The sequence below is a fragment of the Capra hircus genome, chromosome 8 (genome assembly GCF_001704415.2).
Source record: "Capra hircus breed San Clemente chromosome 8, ASM170441v1, whole genome shotgun sequence".
NCBI classification, from domain to species: domain Eukaryota; kingdom Metazoa; phylum Chordata; class Mammalia; order Artiodactyla; family Bovidae; genus Capra; species Capra hircus.
The window spans coordinates 27,499,733-27,517,939 of NC_030815.1; the positions used below are offsets into that span (position 1 = coordinate 27,499,733).

Genomic DNA, 18,207 nt, shown 5'->3' on the forward strand with positions numbered 1-18,207 from the left:
GAAAGATTTATTGAAGAATACAGGTGCATAGTTCAGTACATCCATAAGGAGCAGACACAGGGTTAGATTCAGTATTTGGCAGACATGCTTCATCATTTAAATCTAGATTTAAAGGCAGTTGCATTCAAGTTTACCTAGATCATCCAGTAAATTAATACACGAATGAGAATCTGAAAAAAGTTTTCTGATTTCCTCAAAATTTAAATGCAGGAATCCAGGACCTCCCTTGTGGCTCAGCTGGTAAAGAATCCACATGCAATGCGGGAGACCTGGGTTCGATCCCTGGGTTGGGAAGATCCCCTAGAGAAGGGAAAGGCTACCCACTCCATTATTCTGACCTGGAGAATTCCATGGACAAGTCCATGGGGTCGCAAATAGTCCTACACGACTGAGCGACTTATTAAAAAAAGAAAAAAGAGATCCAACTAGTAGAATCCAAAATGTTTCTTCATGATCATCAGACTTCTGTAGAGCCCTTGGCTGTTGAAAGAGAGGTACTTCAACTCTTACAAGGCTGGTAATGGGAGGAAATTAGGAGTCAGTGGAGACGGAGAGATGTAGGTGTGATGGATGAATCTTATTTGTGAAGATGGGCCTCTTCAAGCGTAGTGAAGTGAAGTTGCTCACTCCGTGTCTGATTCTTTGTGACCCCATGGACTGTAGCCTACCAGGCTCCTCTGTCTATGGGATTTTCCAGGAGATGTGTTCATATCCGAACTCCCAGTGGCTCACATAGTAAAGAATCCGCTTGCAGTGCAGGAGACTTGGGTTTGATCCTTGGGTTGGGAAGATCTCCTGAAGAAGAGAATTTCAACCCACTCCAGTATCCTTGTCTGGAGGTTTGCATGGACAGAAGAGCCTGTCAGGGTACAGCCTATGGGTTCGCAAAGAGTCAGACATGACTGAGCAACTAACATACCTTATGAGTTCCTTTTTAATCTTCTTCCCTCCTTCCTTTCCCCCGTAACATGCGGGCAGAGTAATAGTTCATCTTTTCTCTGTGTTTTTTTTTCTTTTTTTAGAGGGGGATGAATTTTCACTGTCCTCCCATCAAATGACCTATGTGACTCAAGAGAAAACAGGCAGCTTAGATTATGATATAATTATTCACAAAGGGAAAACCTCAGTGGAAATTATTGTTTTTACGTTATCTCTATTCTTGATAATGAATCAAAAATTTCCCCCCTTAGCCTCACATAGAAAATGAAACTGCACAATAAGGTAGGGATGGCAGGTCTCACAGGGGAAAAAGGTTGCTGTCAACTTTTTTTCTCCAGAATATGGAAATTTGGGTGGATTATCTGTTCAGAGAAGGGTTTCCTTTATTAATTCTTTTTCCTTTTTTTCACTTAAGACATCTGTTAACATTTCACACAGCCCAACAGATGTTGCAAAGCAAGTCCCATACTTTGTTCTCAGGAAAAATGACATTTCCTCAATTGGTTACCCCCACCTCTGTGACTGGGCCCAGCCTGCTGCTTCTGCATAATTTGCATATATTAAGTTATATACGTTAATGCTATACAAATTTGTAGCTTCAGCATTCTTTTTATACTCTGAAGTCTGATTTGATTAGAAACTAGTTTACACATTGAGGGTTGAGAGGTCATAACATTATAAAAATCTCCTCAGCCTAAGTCTGCAGATAGGTTTGGATAGCCAATTACTTAAGAATTTTTTTTCTCTATAAAATAAGTGAAGTACAAAAGCTTGAGTTGTTTTACCACGAGGAAGTGCTGATTGTCATGCGATGCGGAGCGTCATTTTTATTATTTTGGCAAGAACAGGACAGTTTTGTCTTGACAAGCCATTAGATGAATACCAGTGTGTGTCACATGGAAAACCACTGATCTTTAACCCAGCTCTGTACTTAACCAAGCCTTGAAAATGAATAGTGCATAAAAGAAGAGCAAAGGCCAGTTTACTGTCATTACAGATTACAGAATCTGTTAACAGCTGCTGAACTGAACCCAGGGAATTACAGGTATTGTTCCGTGAACCAGCGGAAGTCCTAGAGATGCTTGTTAAACTGTGTCTATAAATCGTACATTTATTTGATATTTGCCTAGGATTTACATTGCTGGAAACATAGCTGAAAAAAGGACAATCCTTGAGTACTTTCTCTGTGTACTAAATGCATGCCTTTATCGCAAAACCACATATATTTACATTCTAGAACTGTCTCAGTGATACTTCCTTACCTTCACTTATGGAACTTATTTTAAGAAAGCAGTGTGTTTTCAAAGAAATTAATAATGAATATTAAAAAGAAAACAAACAGTATCCCTCCCCCCGCCCCCCCAAAAATCGCACATACAAACATACAAAACAAAATCCTTAGCTCATTTGTTTCTTCAAGGTGCTCATTGTGGCTAATATTTGTACCAACATGTGTTTTTTTTTTGTTTTTTTTGAAATGGAGGGAAAAATCTAACCCATCTCAATACCCAAATATTGAAAAGATCAGTAACATTTAAAATAGTCGGTTGTGGGAATTATTGCTTACAGAGCTAACAAGAGAAAGAACACACTTTCTAACTCTGCTGGTGGAATTGCATTGTGCCTCCCTATAGTCTTGTTATCCCACACTAACTGAAATGCAAATTCTTTGTAACTAATTGGATCTCATTGAGGGTACATGCACAGTATGTAGTTATATGCAAAAAGGTTTTAAAAACTAAAATTTCTTTGTAATTGCAACTTTTGATTACTATCTGAAACATTGGTATCTATAGTATAGGTTTAGAATATATATATATTTAATTTTTTTCATAGATGACTCAAAAACATGAGCTATGAGATACTTGGTAAATGCCAGCTCAGAAGTTAGGGGGCAAATGTTTGTTTACAGGAATCTATAAGTTGGATTTTATTTAAGTCTTGTGAGAATGAATAATTTTTTTTTGAAGTTTATGATTTAGTATCTTAGAGCCGATACACTGAAGTCATGCTTATAGTATAATCCTTTTGTTGGGATATTTTAAATGTGAAAACATCTTAAACATAAGAAACCACTTCCAAAAACTATTGTCTTTTTGTTTTTTCTTCAGTTCTCCAGGTTACTTTAATATTGTAAACTACATCTGAGTTTCTTACTTTTGTATAAGTGTATTTCCGCTGCATGTTGTGATGAGATGGAGATATTCACATTCTCACAGTGTCTTTACTAACTTGGGTGCCATTTAGACCTAACTGGTGTATTTTTTCCCCCATGGTTTGTCTCTCACTCTCAGTAAGAGTGGGAAAGCCAACATACAGCCTTTAGTATTTGTGATTCTTTCAGTGGAAATACATGGATCAGGACAGCAGAAACCTGTGTAAGTGATGCCTGCCTCTACTCCCCTAGTTTTAAGTAATTTTAATACAAATGATTGTAGACAGTTAGTTTACAATCTGCAAACTATATAGCCAGTAGACAAACTCAAAAGTCATGTTTGTGCCTTGTGGGTGTGTATTTTTTTGTATCTCTGTCCTTATAGGTGTCCTGATTGCTAGACAAAAGATTATCCTGGAATTGAGGACTTTGCATGCTGTGTTTCTATGTGGAAGTAAGTGGCAAGTTCAAATCAAGCATTTTGGAGGTTTCTAGAGGAGTCAAATTTGTATTTTGAGGACTTGATTTAAAAATGATTGTTTGAAACTTAAAATCTGCAAAGCACAGTATGTGTTTATGCCTGAGGTTTTTGTTTTTGTTTACCTGTTCATTCACTTCTTGGTAAGTCAGGGTTGTTACCTCTTATCGTATGAAAGCTTGTCTTCTTTGTAGACTGTTCTTACAAACAAGTTAAAATTTTGTTTGATCAAATCCATTTAGCAGGTGCAGAATTGCATGATAGATTTTTAGTAAAAAAAAAAAAAAACAAAGCAACTTAGATAACTGGTGCTTTTGAGGCATGTGCCTTGACAGTAGTTACATGCCAGGTACTAGTTACTTACACTGTAAACTTGTTTCATGTAGGGCAACCCAAGCTTTGCCCTCTGAAAGAGCTCAGTTTCCCTAGGCTGGGTAGCATTTTGTCAGCCGGGGAGACCAGATTTGGATGTATTAGCTAGTCAGCCTAATAACCCTGTACAGACTGTATTGATTTTCTAGGAGAGAGTTTATGAACTAAATAAACTTGGGGTTGGTGTCTTAATAAACTGCTTCTCTCAGTCTGTCACATTTAGTTACAGAGTTGTGCAGTTTAGGGGGAAAAAAGGCTAATTCTGTTACAGATTGTTCACAGCAGGGTCTCCAAATTAGCCCTTTGTTTTGTAATGCCACCTTGCTTGGGCTCGCTTTGAGCACATTTCTCAGTTTTGCCCTAATGAGTTGCAACACTGATAATGTGGCTGATGATCTTTCATTGATTTCACTATCACTTGCTTGTCTGGTAATTGATCCGTTGCTGAGCCTCTAGTTAATTATATCGGCTTTGACATGGCCCGGTCCATGGGGAATTTCAAGTCTTGCAGAATAACAGTTTTAATAAAAGAGTCTATTACTGCAGGTGCTTGCTGCTGCATGCCAGTTGATTTCTGTGTTGTTGTGTGTGTGTGTGTGTGTGTGTGTGTATGTGTGTGTGTGGTTGGTGGGGAGGGGGATACTTGGGAAAGGAGAGGACCATAGCACTGAAAGAAAGGAGGGGTGGGGGCTGGAAAAAGAAGAAGAGGGAGTGAAGGAGAGAGGAAGGAAGGAGGGGGAGCCGAGAGGGTGAGAGCTAGAGAGCCAGAGGCAGGCAAGAGAGAGCACACAGGCAAAGCGATACAACAGAGCCTGCAAGGAGCGAGGAGGAAGCTTGCTATTGACAGTGTCCTTAAGCCTCCCACAAATAACAGCCATTAGTGGGAAGGTCAGGAGCTGAGCAGGCAGCTTGACTGAGGCACTGAGTGCCACTTCAGAAATCAAGAGGCTAGCAAATTTTAGAGGGAGTTTAAGTGGGTAATAGCTAGCTGTAAAGGTACAGTCACTGTTGACAATTGACTCATAGGGTTTTTCTGCCTTCACCCCCCTCCAGAATATTTTTATTGACCACAGGTGGACTTAATATATTTTAAGGCAACAATTCTTCGGGTTCTTGTTTGTTTCTCTTCAGATATTGAATTTGCTGCTTTTGAGACTTTTTTGTGCTTAATGGTGGTGAACCGGAGGGAAGTTTAACAGAAAAGCTTTCAGGAGATGGCGGTTCTAGAGGGGAAGGCACATTTGTGTCAACACAGTGCACGTTTTCTCATCTTTTCTCATTGTCCACTAATGACACTGAGCTGCCATTGAAGCTCTTTTCTGTTTCTTTTGTTGTTTCAGAGAGTAAGGTTTATTGTTATTCTTGAGTTAAGAAGGAGCAAGGAGAGTGGTACATTTGTCCTCGGTATTTGTAGGTGGTTGAAGATTAATGTGCCTTACATTTTAAGTTTAGGAGGGATGGCTTTTTCCTGCTGACTACTTTTATGAGACGACATGAATTTAGCTTTCCATTTTGGAGTTACTGTTTAGGTACAGTGCATTTTGTTCAGTTCTGCTTTTCCATAAATAAAGTAGATAAATACGATCTAATAAATAGATGTTTTGTTTTAAACTGGGTTTAATTAAAAATGTGACATGCTATCGAGGTTATATTTCATCAGGCTGGAAAATGTTATAGAATTTTCTATAGAGATCTTGAATGAAAAATGGAATTTTTATATGCATTACTTTTTGCCTGAAATGGGACAGGCTTTTTTTCTTCATCTTTTTCTTTTTTATGATTTGAAAGGATATTGTAGAAGCTTCATCCAGGAACTTTAACAAAGGATTTTTTTTTTTTTTCTGCTTATTGAGCTTTAAGAAAAGGTACACTTTTTTCCTTTTCCATTCAGTTTCTTATTGTTTAACATCCAATTGAGTAATTAATGCCCCGAGGGAACTGTATAGTAAATAGTGTGTATTTATTTTGCAAATGTTTATTGTGCATCTTCTATGTTCAAAAACCTGCTAGGTTTATTTATATACTTTTTAGAGTGTAAGGTCACATCACTATGTATATTATTTTCTCCAGGAGTTTATATGTGATTATAAATAGCCCAGCACATACTATTTCTTTTAGGAGCTAACATTTAGACAACATCTAAGCCAACTTCACATTCTCTTACAGCTGAGTATTTCTCTTTCTTCCAGTGTAACTAGGGGCAAAAAAAATGTTTTTAAGCCTAGTAAGTTTACAAATGTTAAAGCAAAGACTAATGTCAGATACTGCAAGCTATACCCGAAAGCATTGTTGGGAAAAATTCCCTGGGAAGGGCCCCAGCCTCTCCTTGCCCCGTGGACCATCCCTGATCTCAGTGCTGCTTGGAGTGTGCATGAGTGTGTATCTCTCTCTCCGTGTGTCTGGAGAGGGGTTAGTGCAGGGTGTCATTCGGTGCCTGACAGTGGAACAGTGCAGTTGACTCTCAGCTCTACTATCCAATGACATGCAGTGGCTGAGAGTTTGAAGCTGATGGTTGGGTCTCCAATGCTGCCTGCACACCTGACAGGCAGCTGTTAAACCGAGCGAAGGCAAGCTCAGGGAGTCACAATCTATGCATAAATGATAGGGGTGTCTGTGTAGAAGGTGCAAAAGAAGCTCTGACCCCCTCCCTCCCCCAAATCTCCCCCTTCCCAAATGAAATGCACAGTTCAGCCAGCTTCTTAACTACACTACACTCCTGCTACTGGCTGCCAAGAGGCTCAAAAATCCACCTTCACTTTTCAGTCAGAAGAGGCAGAAGTGGATGTGAGAGAAAGAGAGACACAGAGAGACAGAGAGCCAAAGAGGGCAAGAGACTTGACTTTAAGAGACTCCTGTACTGACAACTCCATGCAGTTCGGAACCAGAGCGACTCCAGCTGAACCAGGGTTCATGGGAACATGGCAAAACGCTGATACTAACCTCTTATTCAGAATGTCCCAACAGGTAAGTTACTTTTTCTGTTTTTAAAGGAAACCTTGAATTGTTATGTGTACTTTTGCTTCTGGTATTTTCCTTTCTAAACATTTTTGAAATCTTGATCACTTCGTAGTTTGGGTTCTGTTTTGTCATAATTGTTACTGGAACGAGCAAGGTTACTTCTCGGCTTCCCTAAGGGCTCCTTAAAAGAAAAGGGGGAAAGGATACTGAAGTAAAAGAAAGGAAAGGCATTTGTGGCAAAGTTTCACAGTCCAGCCAGAGTCAGGGGAAGACTTCATTTATTTCTTTGTTTTCTGTTAAATAATAATAATAATAAGCCCCCCCGCCCCCCGCCCCCCGCCCCCCACCCAGGGCATGTTATCTATCTGCATTAATCACTTCATCCAAGTGGCTGCTATCTCAAGAGTAAGGTTTGCCAACCCCACGGCCATGAAATACAGGGGCCCCTCGGCCCTGCCCGACGGACTTCCCTGGGCTAGAAGCGGCTTGACTCCGACCCCGGCCGGGGAGAGGAGGCTGCGTGGGAGCCGCTGGCAGCGCCGCCGAGGGGTGCGGGTGGAACGGCGTGTGTGACGGGCTGAGCCGCTGGCCGGTCCCAGCTCCTCCGCCGCTGCTGCTGCCGCCGCCGCCTCTTGCGCGCTGGCCCTGCGCTCCCGCCGCTCCCGCTCGGCTCCCGCCCGCTCGCCCGCTCGCCCACCCGCCGGCCGGTGCACTCACACTTCGGCAGCCTTGGCGTCCTCCCCAGAGCAGTCCTCGAGCCGGCTGGCTGCACCGCCGCTGGCTCTGCGGGGAGGGTCGACGTGTCCGCCCAAGGCCGCCGGAGGCTGCTCGTTAATCAGCGGAGCCCGCGGCTCGTACCGTGTACCGTGCGCTTGGTGGTACCTACGCGCCCCGCGCGCCCGGCTCCTCTTGCACAATCGCTGGCTCTGCGGCTCCGAGGGGGAGCGAGGGGGAGAGGAAGCGAAGGGAAACAACCCAGAAACTTTCATCTTGGACTGTGCTCAAGCGAGGGAGGGAAGTTCCCTGGTGCCTCCCTTCCAGACACGTCTTTGCTTTTCAAAAGCCTCCATCAGACCCACACAAAGCAAGAGTTAGTATGATATTAGCCTCCGCACAGCACGAAAGTGTGACTGTACACTGGGATTTTAAGCAGATGGAGGTTGTTAGGAAATGGGTATTGCTTCTCTCTCTCTCTCTCTCAAAAAAAAAAATATATATATATATATATATATACTGCAGTTACTTTCTTTTATGGAAACCTACTTTGTTTGTAAGGAGTTCATGAGAACTAAATACTTTAAAAATCAAATTAACTCAATGAAAGTGTTGGTGAAGAAGGAAAGAAACCAGTTTACCAGACTGGAGACCTACGACAAGTTTAGAAATACATCTGCGAAAGGTAGTACAGAGAGCCAGAGTTTTGTAGCCTTTAGCTGGTGTACAGTTGTATCACACAGTTCTAGATAGGATAAACGCATTTGAATAAAGTGTATTTTGACATATCCTGTAGAGGGACCCTGATTACTGCTGATACAGTAAGCTGGGATTTAAATGCAATCAACACAAGCCCAATAAGCAACTCTTTATGTGCAATTTCCCATTTTTGCAAGTTAAAAAGTTCATTTCCTCCCAGAGATATTCTTTGGCTTGCCACTGCCGGGTGCCTTGAGAGGTGTGTTTCTGAAGCACATCTCTGCCTGGGTGACTCTTTTCGTGGTTGGAATACAGAGTATGTTTTCACTGACCTTAGGACCAAATAACTTGTTCTCTACTTTAAAAATTAGATATCATCTTCAGGGTTTTCTTGTTACTGGAGGTCGTGGTCTCTGTGTGTGTGTGTTTTGAAAGGGGAGGTTGGTTTAGGTCTCCCTCTAGCTAGAAAAGAGTTAATAAAACCAGATAGAGATAATGATCAATTGATAAATGGCCATTGAACCACATAGATGGTGTTAGATTGCTTCTTTGGCACTAGCCCATTTCCAAGTAGATTTGAATCTAAGGAGACTTTAAGTTGTGCAAAGCATTTTAGCTAAAAAACAAATAAAAGTAAATTATATAAATGGTGGATCAAAATTGGGAAAATAATTTAAAATTGCTGAGAGAGAGAAACTTGTGCAGCTAAACCATTATGATGTCTTTGATCCAGCTGTTTCACTCTCTGGATACATAAAAATCTCTTTTGTGTGTACCTGTGTTTATATACGTGTGAAAGTGAGCATCACTGACTATTGAAAGAGTAGAAATATAGGGAAATAATTTATGCTTTATGGCTGCTATATGAGGTAATGGTAATTATACTATTTACTAAACAGTAGTACACTGAAAGGAGAAAATCACAATTTTAAAAAGTGTAGTTATTTTATTTTGTATATTTTCTTTATTTTTTGGTTTTAATGTAATTGGCAACTCCCTTGTTTTTCTTCCTGTCATGGTTATTAAATGCTTACCTCCTCTGCATTTTTGGAAAGCATCTAAAGAGGGTATAAGTTTACATGTGTTTTTTTTTTTTCCTCCTTCAAGATGATGTTTTAGTTTGTATAAATATTGAATAAACTTGAATTGAAACTATGTGTAAATCCTAAAATGTGTACTGTACATGTTTAATTTACATGTTTATTTTCCTGACCTATAGTTCATCAACAATGCTGATTCAGTGTGTGTGTACATGTGTGTATATGCCAATGTAAGGAAGACACTTCTTGACATGATCTCTCGCGAAGCCAACAGTTTCAAGGAATACTAGTCTCAATATACACATTAAGCCAGTATTTGTCTTAATACAGGTAAAAGTTTGTCCAGTTAAAACTGCAGAATTTTATATTTCTAAGGCCTAGAGATATTTTTCCTATATTAAGATTATTTTAATTTTTAAGGGAAAAAAATGGACTTAGCTCATGAAGTGAATATTTTGGGCATTTTTTTGTTTCAAAGTTCTCTGTAATAAGATAAAAACTGTGAGATTTACCTGATCATTTCTTTAAATATTAGAAAAGACTGACTAGCCAGTTTCAAAACTGAACTATAGAGAATTCATAATCCATATTATTTAACTACAGCAAAACTTAAAGTGGGAGATAGCTCATAAATACTGAAATTTAATATTCTAGCGTTGTGTCTTCTATGGGTAATTTAGGAAGCAGAGATATAAAAATCTTTGTCTTTTGTTTTGTATAAGCAAAGTTAGATCTGCTTATATGTAAATGTTTCAGTCTGTCTAATTCTAACAAAAAGATACCACAATCTGAAGCCAATTTAGATTTGGTGGAACTAAGTCTATTCCCCTAAAGTTCAAGATATGACAATTTGACTGCATTTTCTTGCCTCCGTATTTTTCTTCCATATTTTAGTATGATTTTTTTTTCAAAAGGGATAATATTTTCCCATACAGACAAACACTTGATAACCTTGAAGGGCATGACTCTTAACTTCTCTAAAGGGAGTTCTTCTTTGGGTCACTTTGATCAGTGACAGGTCGAGAATAACCAGAAACTCTTTGCTCATCTTTTCTGTTCATCTCCTAGAGTCTAGAATGTTGTTTTGCCCATTTTAACCTCACAAGGTATTGTTAAAAGCAGAAAATAAAGTCTGCTTTTGGAAATCGTTGTTGTTTTAAACCAGGCTTTAAATGATGATTTTTTCCCATTTTTGTAAATACTTTGTTCATGTGAGAGAATAGCAATTAAAATTGTTTGTACTCCCTCAAGGGGTGCAGTAGTCTAATAATATATTTTGAAATCTTCTCAGAAATAAAACTGTAACAGGTAAAGGGCTAGAGCTTATGCTTTACACGTTACTAGAGGCATTTACCTTTTATTATTGGTGAGGTATATTTAACCTGTTTCAAATAAAACGTGAATCCCTTAATAAGGTCTCTTTTCAGACACGAGTGAAATACTAAGTTAGAATTATAAATGACTCTGTGCATCATTATGTAGTAATTTAGGATTCACCCAATGATGTAACAAAATTAACAACATAATTTCATTGTGAAACTGTATCTTGTTAAAGAACAACTGTCTGACATTCTCCTACAGTTGCTTTATTTAACTTCATGCAAATATTATTAGTAGTGACATTTTTCTATTGTGCATTAGATTCTCTCATTAGCATGATGTGTTAGTTATCACCAGAGAAATCATTTCCTAGATAGGTGAGGGGCAAACCAAGAAAGCTAAAAATTAAATCAGTGATTTACATTAATACCAGAGCATCTGCTCACCAGAGATAGGACAGAATCAAGCAAACTTTCTCACTAATATAAAATCTAGCCCATTTCAGAGAAATGATAAATAAAATATATTGTCAGAAACATATAACATTGCTGGCATCCATTTAAAAGCAGGTTCGATATGCATTTTGCTCCCAGTAGTCTTTTAGTTCTTTCTATTCATATAGGCAACGACAGTTTCCGTTGGTTGAATCTATATATTCAAGTAGAAATGGTGATTTTGTCTCACTTCCTACCTGCCCCCCCCAAAATAATTTGAATGTTTATTCACTAACAGTTTAAAAGGCACATACGCAGTGTTTCTTACAAGTCAGATGCCTAATTGTATATTGTGGTTTGATTCTTCCTTCTAGTTCATAGAATGCATTTTATTCTTAACTCTATCCCCCTCGTGCAGCTGTCCCTTTTAAGAGAGGATGTATATTCTTATTTAACCAGAGCCCGGAGTAAAGCAGTTGATAGTTAATGGTCTTTGAAAATGACTTTCACTGCCAGGCATCAGCCATCTCTAGGTTTCTGTACTTTCCCTCCTCCCTTTTTACTCCCCTTCTTACAGTTGGTGTGTTTCAGTAATCACATCTTACTAAAAAAGGATTAAATTGACCAAACTGACGGTCTTGATGCTAAAATAAATATTTATATTATATTAGGAGGCATGTAATTTCAGCCTGTTGAATTAGTAGGCTCCTACCTCGAATTTAGTTTGCCTCTCTAATTTGAGTGATAATGTTTTATATTGAAGACTTAACTGTAGACATCTATTCAAATATAATTCTTCTCATCCATTCTTATGTAACACTAACATTAGGAATTTGGGTAATTGTTAAAATACTAGGTTGTAGCACAGGTGCTTGTGTGTTGGCCTGTACTTTGTAAGTCTGTGTATAATAGGCAGACTTCACTTAACAGGTACTGTCTAATTTGTAATGCAAGGGGAACGAACGTAGTAGGCCTTATAGTGTTTATATACATGTTAAAGCAAATAAAGCAGGCACAAACATATTCTCAGATGGATATGTGGTATAGATTGGTATATATTAAAAAAATCTGTGCTCACATTTCAAGTTTATTTTCACCATGATACAGTAAGTGACTTTGAACATAGTAGGTGATCATTTTGAAATTATTTTTCTGATGTTTCTATCATCTGCAAACTGGGACTGTGTGTCTGTGTATAATCTGTAAGGCCTTAGCGAAAGCTAAGGTGAATCAAGTAACCACAGTCAAAAAGTAAATCCCTACAGGTGTAGCTATCTTATCTATATAATTGTAGGTATTTTTTAATAATTATATTTATGAGTGTATCTTAACATTCACTGATAAATCCCGTTATTCATGCGTGGCTTTATGGAAATCTGATTAATGGAGTGACAGGACAGATTTGGGCTCCCACAGCAGCACATCCTCCCACTTCTGTGTCAGGGTTAAGAGCTGCGGCAAATCCTCCCTAACTAATTAGATGCTGAGTAAGGCATCTCAGAGAAGTTGGGGCAAAAGTGAATGGGTCACAGCCAAAGCAGGATTGCAAGGACTCCAGTGATAGAGAAAGCATCCAAGTTTGCCAGGTCGCTGTGACACGGGGAGCTGACTCCTAGGGAACTGGCCGTTACAGATAGTGAGCTGGCGTCATCCAGTTCCATGAAAAACACGCATTCGAGTGCATCTCTCTTCCCACCTTACATGTCTGACAAACCCTTAAAGAAAGTTAGATTGGGCATCTGCCTTTATCAGTCTGCAAAGCTTTCGAGAGGACTTTTCCTGTAAACATGTATAGCTAATGGCTGTGAAAGGCCAAAGAAGTATTTTCTGAACTTGAGACTTTTGATTATAATGTGTATATGTATCAGAAGGCATGAGGCAAGACACTGGAATTTGCCTTTAGCTGGTGTCCACAGTTGGAATCGTGGTGTTGGACTTGAACTACGAGTTAACTCCTTTCTTTCCTGTGGAGTGTTGTCAGGGAACTTTTTGGTAACAGGGAGAAGAGAGTGAATTGTGGGGTGACTTTTTCAGTGAGAGAATTTTTTTTCCTGGGAGTCCCTGCTTGTTGCTGTCCAAGGACCATGGAACGTAGTGGTTCCAAGATTTCCTTTCACGTGAGGTTTGGAAACCTGGTTTGTTCTATGGATGGAATGAATTCTTCACCATGTGAAAATCCTGCTGTCCCTCTCGTGGTGTGTTTTTGCCGCTACATAACCACGCTTCTCTAGGCCTTGGTCAGAGAGAAGATTGTTTGGGGATCGTAGGAAATGATTGATCTTACCCCTGTCTGCCAAAGCTGATGCCAGTTTTATTTCCCGAAAGCAGCTGGCTTCCACATTTTGCTTGGTGATCCTCCATCTACTTAAGAACCAGGGAGAGGAGGGGAAAGAGAGTCAAAAACCCTTTCAAGGAACTTTGACATCTATTTTTAAGCTTTAGAGAAATAAAGGAAAAGAGGCATAATTCAGGCACAGCAGCCTTTCTGTCTTGACATACAAGCAAGACATTGTATCGAAGAGGGAGTTTCTTTTCCTATAAGATACAGTTGTAAACAGGCGCAAAAAATAAGATGAAAAAACTTTCTGAGCAACTAAAGCTCCAGGAAGTTTTAATATGTGCAGATGACACCCGGGAAATGATGCCTGGGCGGTGACATCTGAGGTACCTCGCCTCCTCACCGAGCATGATCTGTACTGCCTTTTCCCTCCCCAGCTTTAAAAGAAAGTTTTAGAGACTGGGGAAAAAAAAAAAGTATTGATTCTTTTTTAATTTGTACATTCCCTGTAGGAACCCTAGCAAATTTCATAGTGTACATTCAAACCCTAAGGTGAAAAATTTATGACTGGAGTTCATTTGGTTGAGGGTGGTGTGCGGTGTTCTATTCAAACGCTCTGGATAGCATTTCATGCCACAGAATCAGAGAGCAGAAGAGAAAAGGAGCTGTATCATTTCTTCATTCACTCAGCCTTTCTTAATGGAAATGCTTGTGGAAAAACAAAGCATTACTCAAACTGGCTAACGTAGAAATAAAATTCTCGGCTTATTAATCATCATTCCAATTAAAAAAAAAAGAATTGATCCTTTAACAACAAAATAATATCCTTTTGTTTTTCTTTAATTAAGCCCGCCAGTTTTTCATTTCTCTCTGTGAAGAAAATGAAAATAATCTTGAGCAGTAGGAAGTTACTCATTGTAACAGGGATTCTCTTGAGCATATCTGACATCTTATTTACTCAGTATTTTTGGACTGCAGTCTTATTTTGCTCCTGTCTTTAGGGTTTGTGTGTTGTTGCTGGGGGCGGGGAGGGGGGTCGCTTTAAGCCTCATTTCTGTTTGGTTGGCAGCCACTTACTTAATGACCTAAATACATGATTAGACTGTTTTTTCTTCCTATTCCTGTTCCCATAGACCTATTCATTTTCTTGGTTTATTCTCCTTTCCTTTCTTTTTTCTTTTTTTGGATTTCTCCTTACTTTCACTGGCTCTATTTGCCCTAATAAAAAGGAATTAAAAGGCACCTTCTTGCCAGTACATCACTCTGGCAGAGGGATGGAAAGAGGTGCCACTCTCAGATGTGGTCCTCAGCGTGGAGGTGCTGACAGGAGGACTGTCCTGAGTTCTGCTCTGTGAGGGTTCTTTAAGTCCGGGCGTGATAAAAACATGTAACCGGGGGCCCAGGCTTATCATTCAAAGGCGCTGAAAGGCAGTTCAATTGGATCCTTCGCTGTGGAAGAGAGTACTTAGCTGAAAAGAGATTTTGCTTTTCTCTTTTTCTTTTTTAAAAGTAATTCTTGACTTTAGCATTCTGTGCAGTTAGACTTACATCTGCACAGGAGAGCATTTTGTTAGTTTTTCCGTCAATAGATTGAAGGTATGACTCTCTGAGCCAAACTGCAGTTAATAAGAATTAACTGAAACGTTGAAAAAAAAAAAAGAAATCAAAGTCATGGCAGGGCTAATATTAATGGATGACAGTATAAATTGAAATGGAAAACATGCAGTATACAGAACACAGTGAGGAGGATTCACTGCTATTTTGTATTTAATAAATTTTAACCCATTGTCCTACCCAGCTGAGAGACTGTTAAAATGGACAAGGTTCGAAAATATTCTTCTACATGGAAAGACACAGCTTCCGGTCCTTGGACCTGCTGTGCTTTTGTGTGACTGTCATGAATTTTTCAACTTTATTAAGGTATCTTTTAGTGGCTATTTGTTCTCTAGACAGATCTTCAGGACTCATAGTTGATGATCAGAGTACCTGAACTGGGAGTTTAAACAGAAAAAATCCAGGATAATGAATGTTTTACATGCTGAAAATAATTACATTCAGCTGGCTTAACATAATAACAAAACTAATATTAAAATGAGAACCTCTATCTAGGCTTTTCAAAATGTTTTTTTTTTTTTTCCTTCCATAAAAATTTAAGCAAGAAAAATTTCATTGGGTTAAATCATTAGGAGGACTCTTTGGGCACCTGTTCAGGCATAGGTAAAGAAAGCTGCCCACTCCTGGGCCCTCTGCCAGTGCCGGGACATGACTGGAAGGCCACGTACAAGAAATGGGACAATAAGTATACAATGACTGTATTCAGGAAGGCACCTCCTTGTTGACCTCACGTCAGAACCTAACTCAAGAGCCGGGTAGGATCTGTAGAGCCTAGCTAACATTGCTTTTCTTTTTTAGGTATTCATATTAGAATACCACAATGTACCAAAACCCAAGCCCTGCTCTAGACTTTGTGGGAAGACTTCCTGTAAGACCCCACATTGTCACATGGTGGTGCGTCTGTGTGTGGTTTACAGACAGGCAGGAAGTGGATACCTGTCCTTCGGTTGGCTGTGGGAATTAAGTGATTCATTTCTAGGTTTCTTGGGGATTTGTCAGTGGCTGCCTCAGATTCGGTGAGCATATGGATGGCTCACCTTAAAAAGGAATTCCCCTTCTTAGGAATGTCATTTAAATGATCCCTTAGTTTGTACCCTTTTTGCTTCTTGAAGGTAGCTTTTTGGTGAAGCTCTTTGTCGTTCATTGGGAAAGAGCTAGATTGATTCTTACTTTGTGACTTGCCCGTTTTTAACCAGTGGAAAACTGTAGTTACCCTCAAATGAGTTAGAACCAAGCTGAGATAGAGATACCAAGATGAGACTCTGACCCAAACTTTAAATGTCTCATCATTTTCCTTCCCAATCATTTCTTTGTTTTCTTGGACAACTTTGGAAAATATTCATGGGATTGAATCAATCTTAAGATATCTTACCAATCCTATTGTCTGTTAAATGGAGTTCATTGTGAAAAATAATTTTTCCATTTGACTCTCTTTTTTTTTTTGACATTTATTATAAATGAAGTAAGAAGGGATCGAAAGAGAGGTCCAACATCTGGGAGAACTTGTTTCAGTAGCTAGCCTGGGAGCCTGAACCCTAGCTTCATACAGGTGAGATGTGTTATGGGAATAAAAGCCTTGTGCATTTAATGAACCCCGCCTGCCTGTCAGCTTGGTTTTTCATGCACCATTGTTGTTCAAATAAGAAAAAGAGAATGTTCACAGCCTGTGGTGAGATTAGAGTAATGAAAATGAAGTGTTAATCTGTCAATAGCGAGCATATCTCATATACTGCTTCCTGGGCCACGTTTATGCGTGCATAATATATTCCAGGTTTTCTCATGACCAGGGAAGCTTGGATGCTTGTTATATTAAAAACACCCTTTTGGTTAAAAGTGGGAAGTTGGTCATTTTTCTTTGGGCAAATAGTTATTTTTAATAATTTCTTCATAAACCAACTGCTGCCTGCCTTCTGAGTGTGCAGATGCTCCACTATGCTTTATGTGCTGCTGTGCTTGTCCTTTGGGTCTCTCTCTCCTTTCTTCCTTTTTTCTTTTTTCTTTTTTAACAAATGCAGAGTGTTGAAATAAGCCTCAGCATAAGCCTCGTTTGAGGTTTGATTTCCTAGAAATTGGTGATTCATAGAAAGAAGGAGGGAGTTAAGTGAATGTAATGCTTCATCCCTATATAATACAGATTAAATATTATTAAACATTCATTATCTCATACTTTTTTTTTGTCTTGACACAGTAAAATGCAAACAAAAATAACCAAATCAGGAATCTTCTAGAACTCTTTTATGTATTTGCAGTCAGCTGCCATGATGTGAGCCCGAGGAGAAAAGCTTAAAACTTTGGTCATCATGAATGGGAATTAACTATGTTTTTTCCATAAAATTCCCCTTTCTGAAATATTATAGTAGGTAAATCAACATGAGTGTAGTGAATTATACTTTCCCTAGAACAGTTTTAATTGTTGTTTTTTATCCGTTTACTCAGTTATTTGAGAAATTAAATTTTTTCCCAAAATGATACTCTTACAAAAGAGAGTAAATTTAATCTTAGATTATAACAAGATGTTTTAAAGAAAATAATCTGAACATTTACATGTATGTTACCCATGGGGTCATCTCTTTTAAGAAGCATCTTAAGAGATGGTTTCAGAAGAAGTTAAAAGGTGTGGGGAGAGGTAGGTTAATAACTGAGTTCCAGGTGTCTGCTGCTAATTGTTCAAAATTCAGGCATAATGGATATTAAGGAAAAATGCTTCCCAAAAGGAATGTATAACATTGTTGTTCAGCTTTTGGGTATAAGACTTTATTTATGGAGCTCATACTTTGAGCATTTTATCTTTTTCTATTCAAATAGGTGTTAAGGAATGCAGTCTGATCGTTATGACTTTGTGAACTGTTTACTTAAAGTTGTTCAGGTTGTTAAGAATCAAGAGAATTTGGGGATTAATGTCTAATTGTGAAGTAAATTTGGCGTGTGTTCAAGGGTTACTTTCTTAAGGTGAGAATGGAAGAAAACCACCTCTTTTAGGAAGGAAACACCTAATTAAACAATAATCTTTCAAGAATGTGGTCCAGTGATGAGACATAACTTAGAAACACTCTATGAAAGTTGATTTACATTTTCTTCTTTTTAATAAGTTTGAATATGGCTAGTCATAGCACATTTAATACATTCTGAACTGTATAGTACTTCAGAGGTAGTCTGTTGATATTCTTGGATGAAGCAAAAAGATACTTTCCTCTGCTAAATAGGGT

The 18,207-nt window shown here is 38.8% G+C and overlaps 1 protein-coding gene across 6 annotated transcripts in view; it reads left to right on the top strand.

The window, feature by feature from the left end:
* BNC2 (basonuclin 2) overlaps nucleotides 1–18,207 on the top strand; it is a 486,498-nt gene that overhangs the window by 152,684 nt on the left and 315,607 nt on the right. For 4 of the 6 annotated variants that reach the window (XM_018051927.1, XM_018051926.1, XM_018051935.1 and 1 more), the window contains exon 2: nucleotides 6,708–6,908. The exons of the other annotated variants lie outside the window; for them this stretch is intronic. In XM_018051927.1, coding sequence (XP_017907416.1) covers nucleotides 6,708–6,908 — 201 coding nt within the window. The remainder of the gene's footprint in view (nucleotides 1–6,707; nucleotides 6,909–18,207) is intronic. 6 annotated transcript variants of the gene reach the window in all.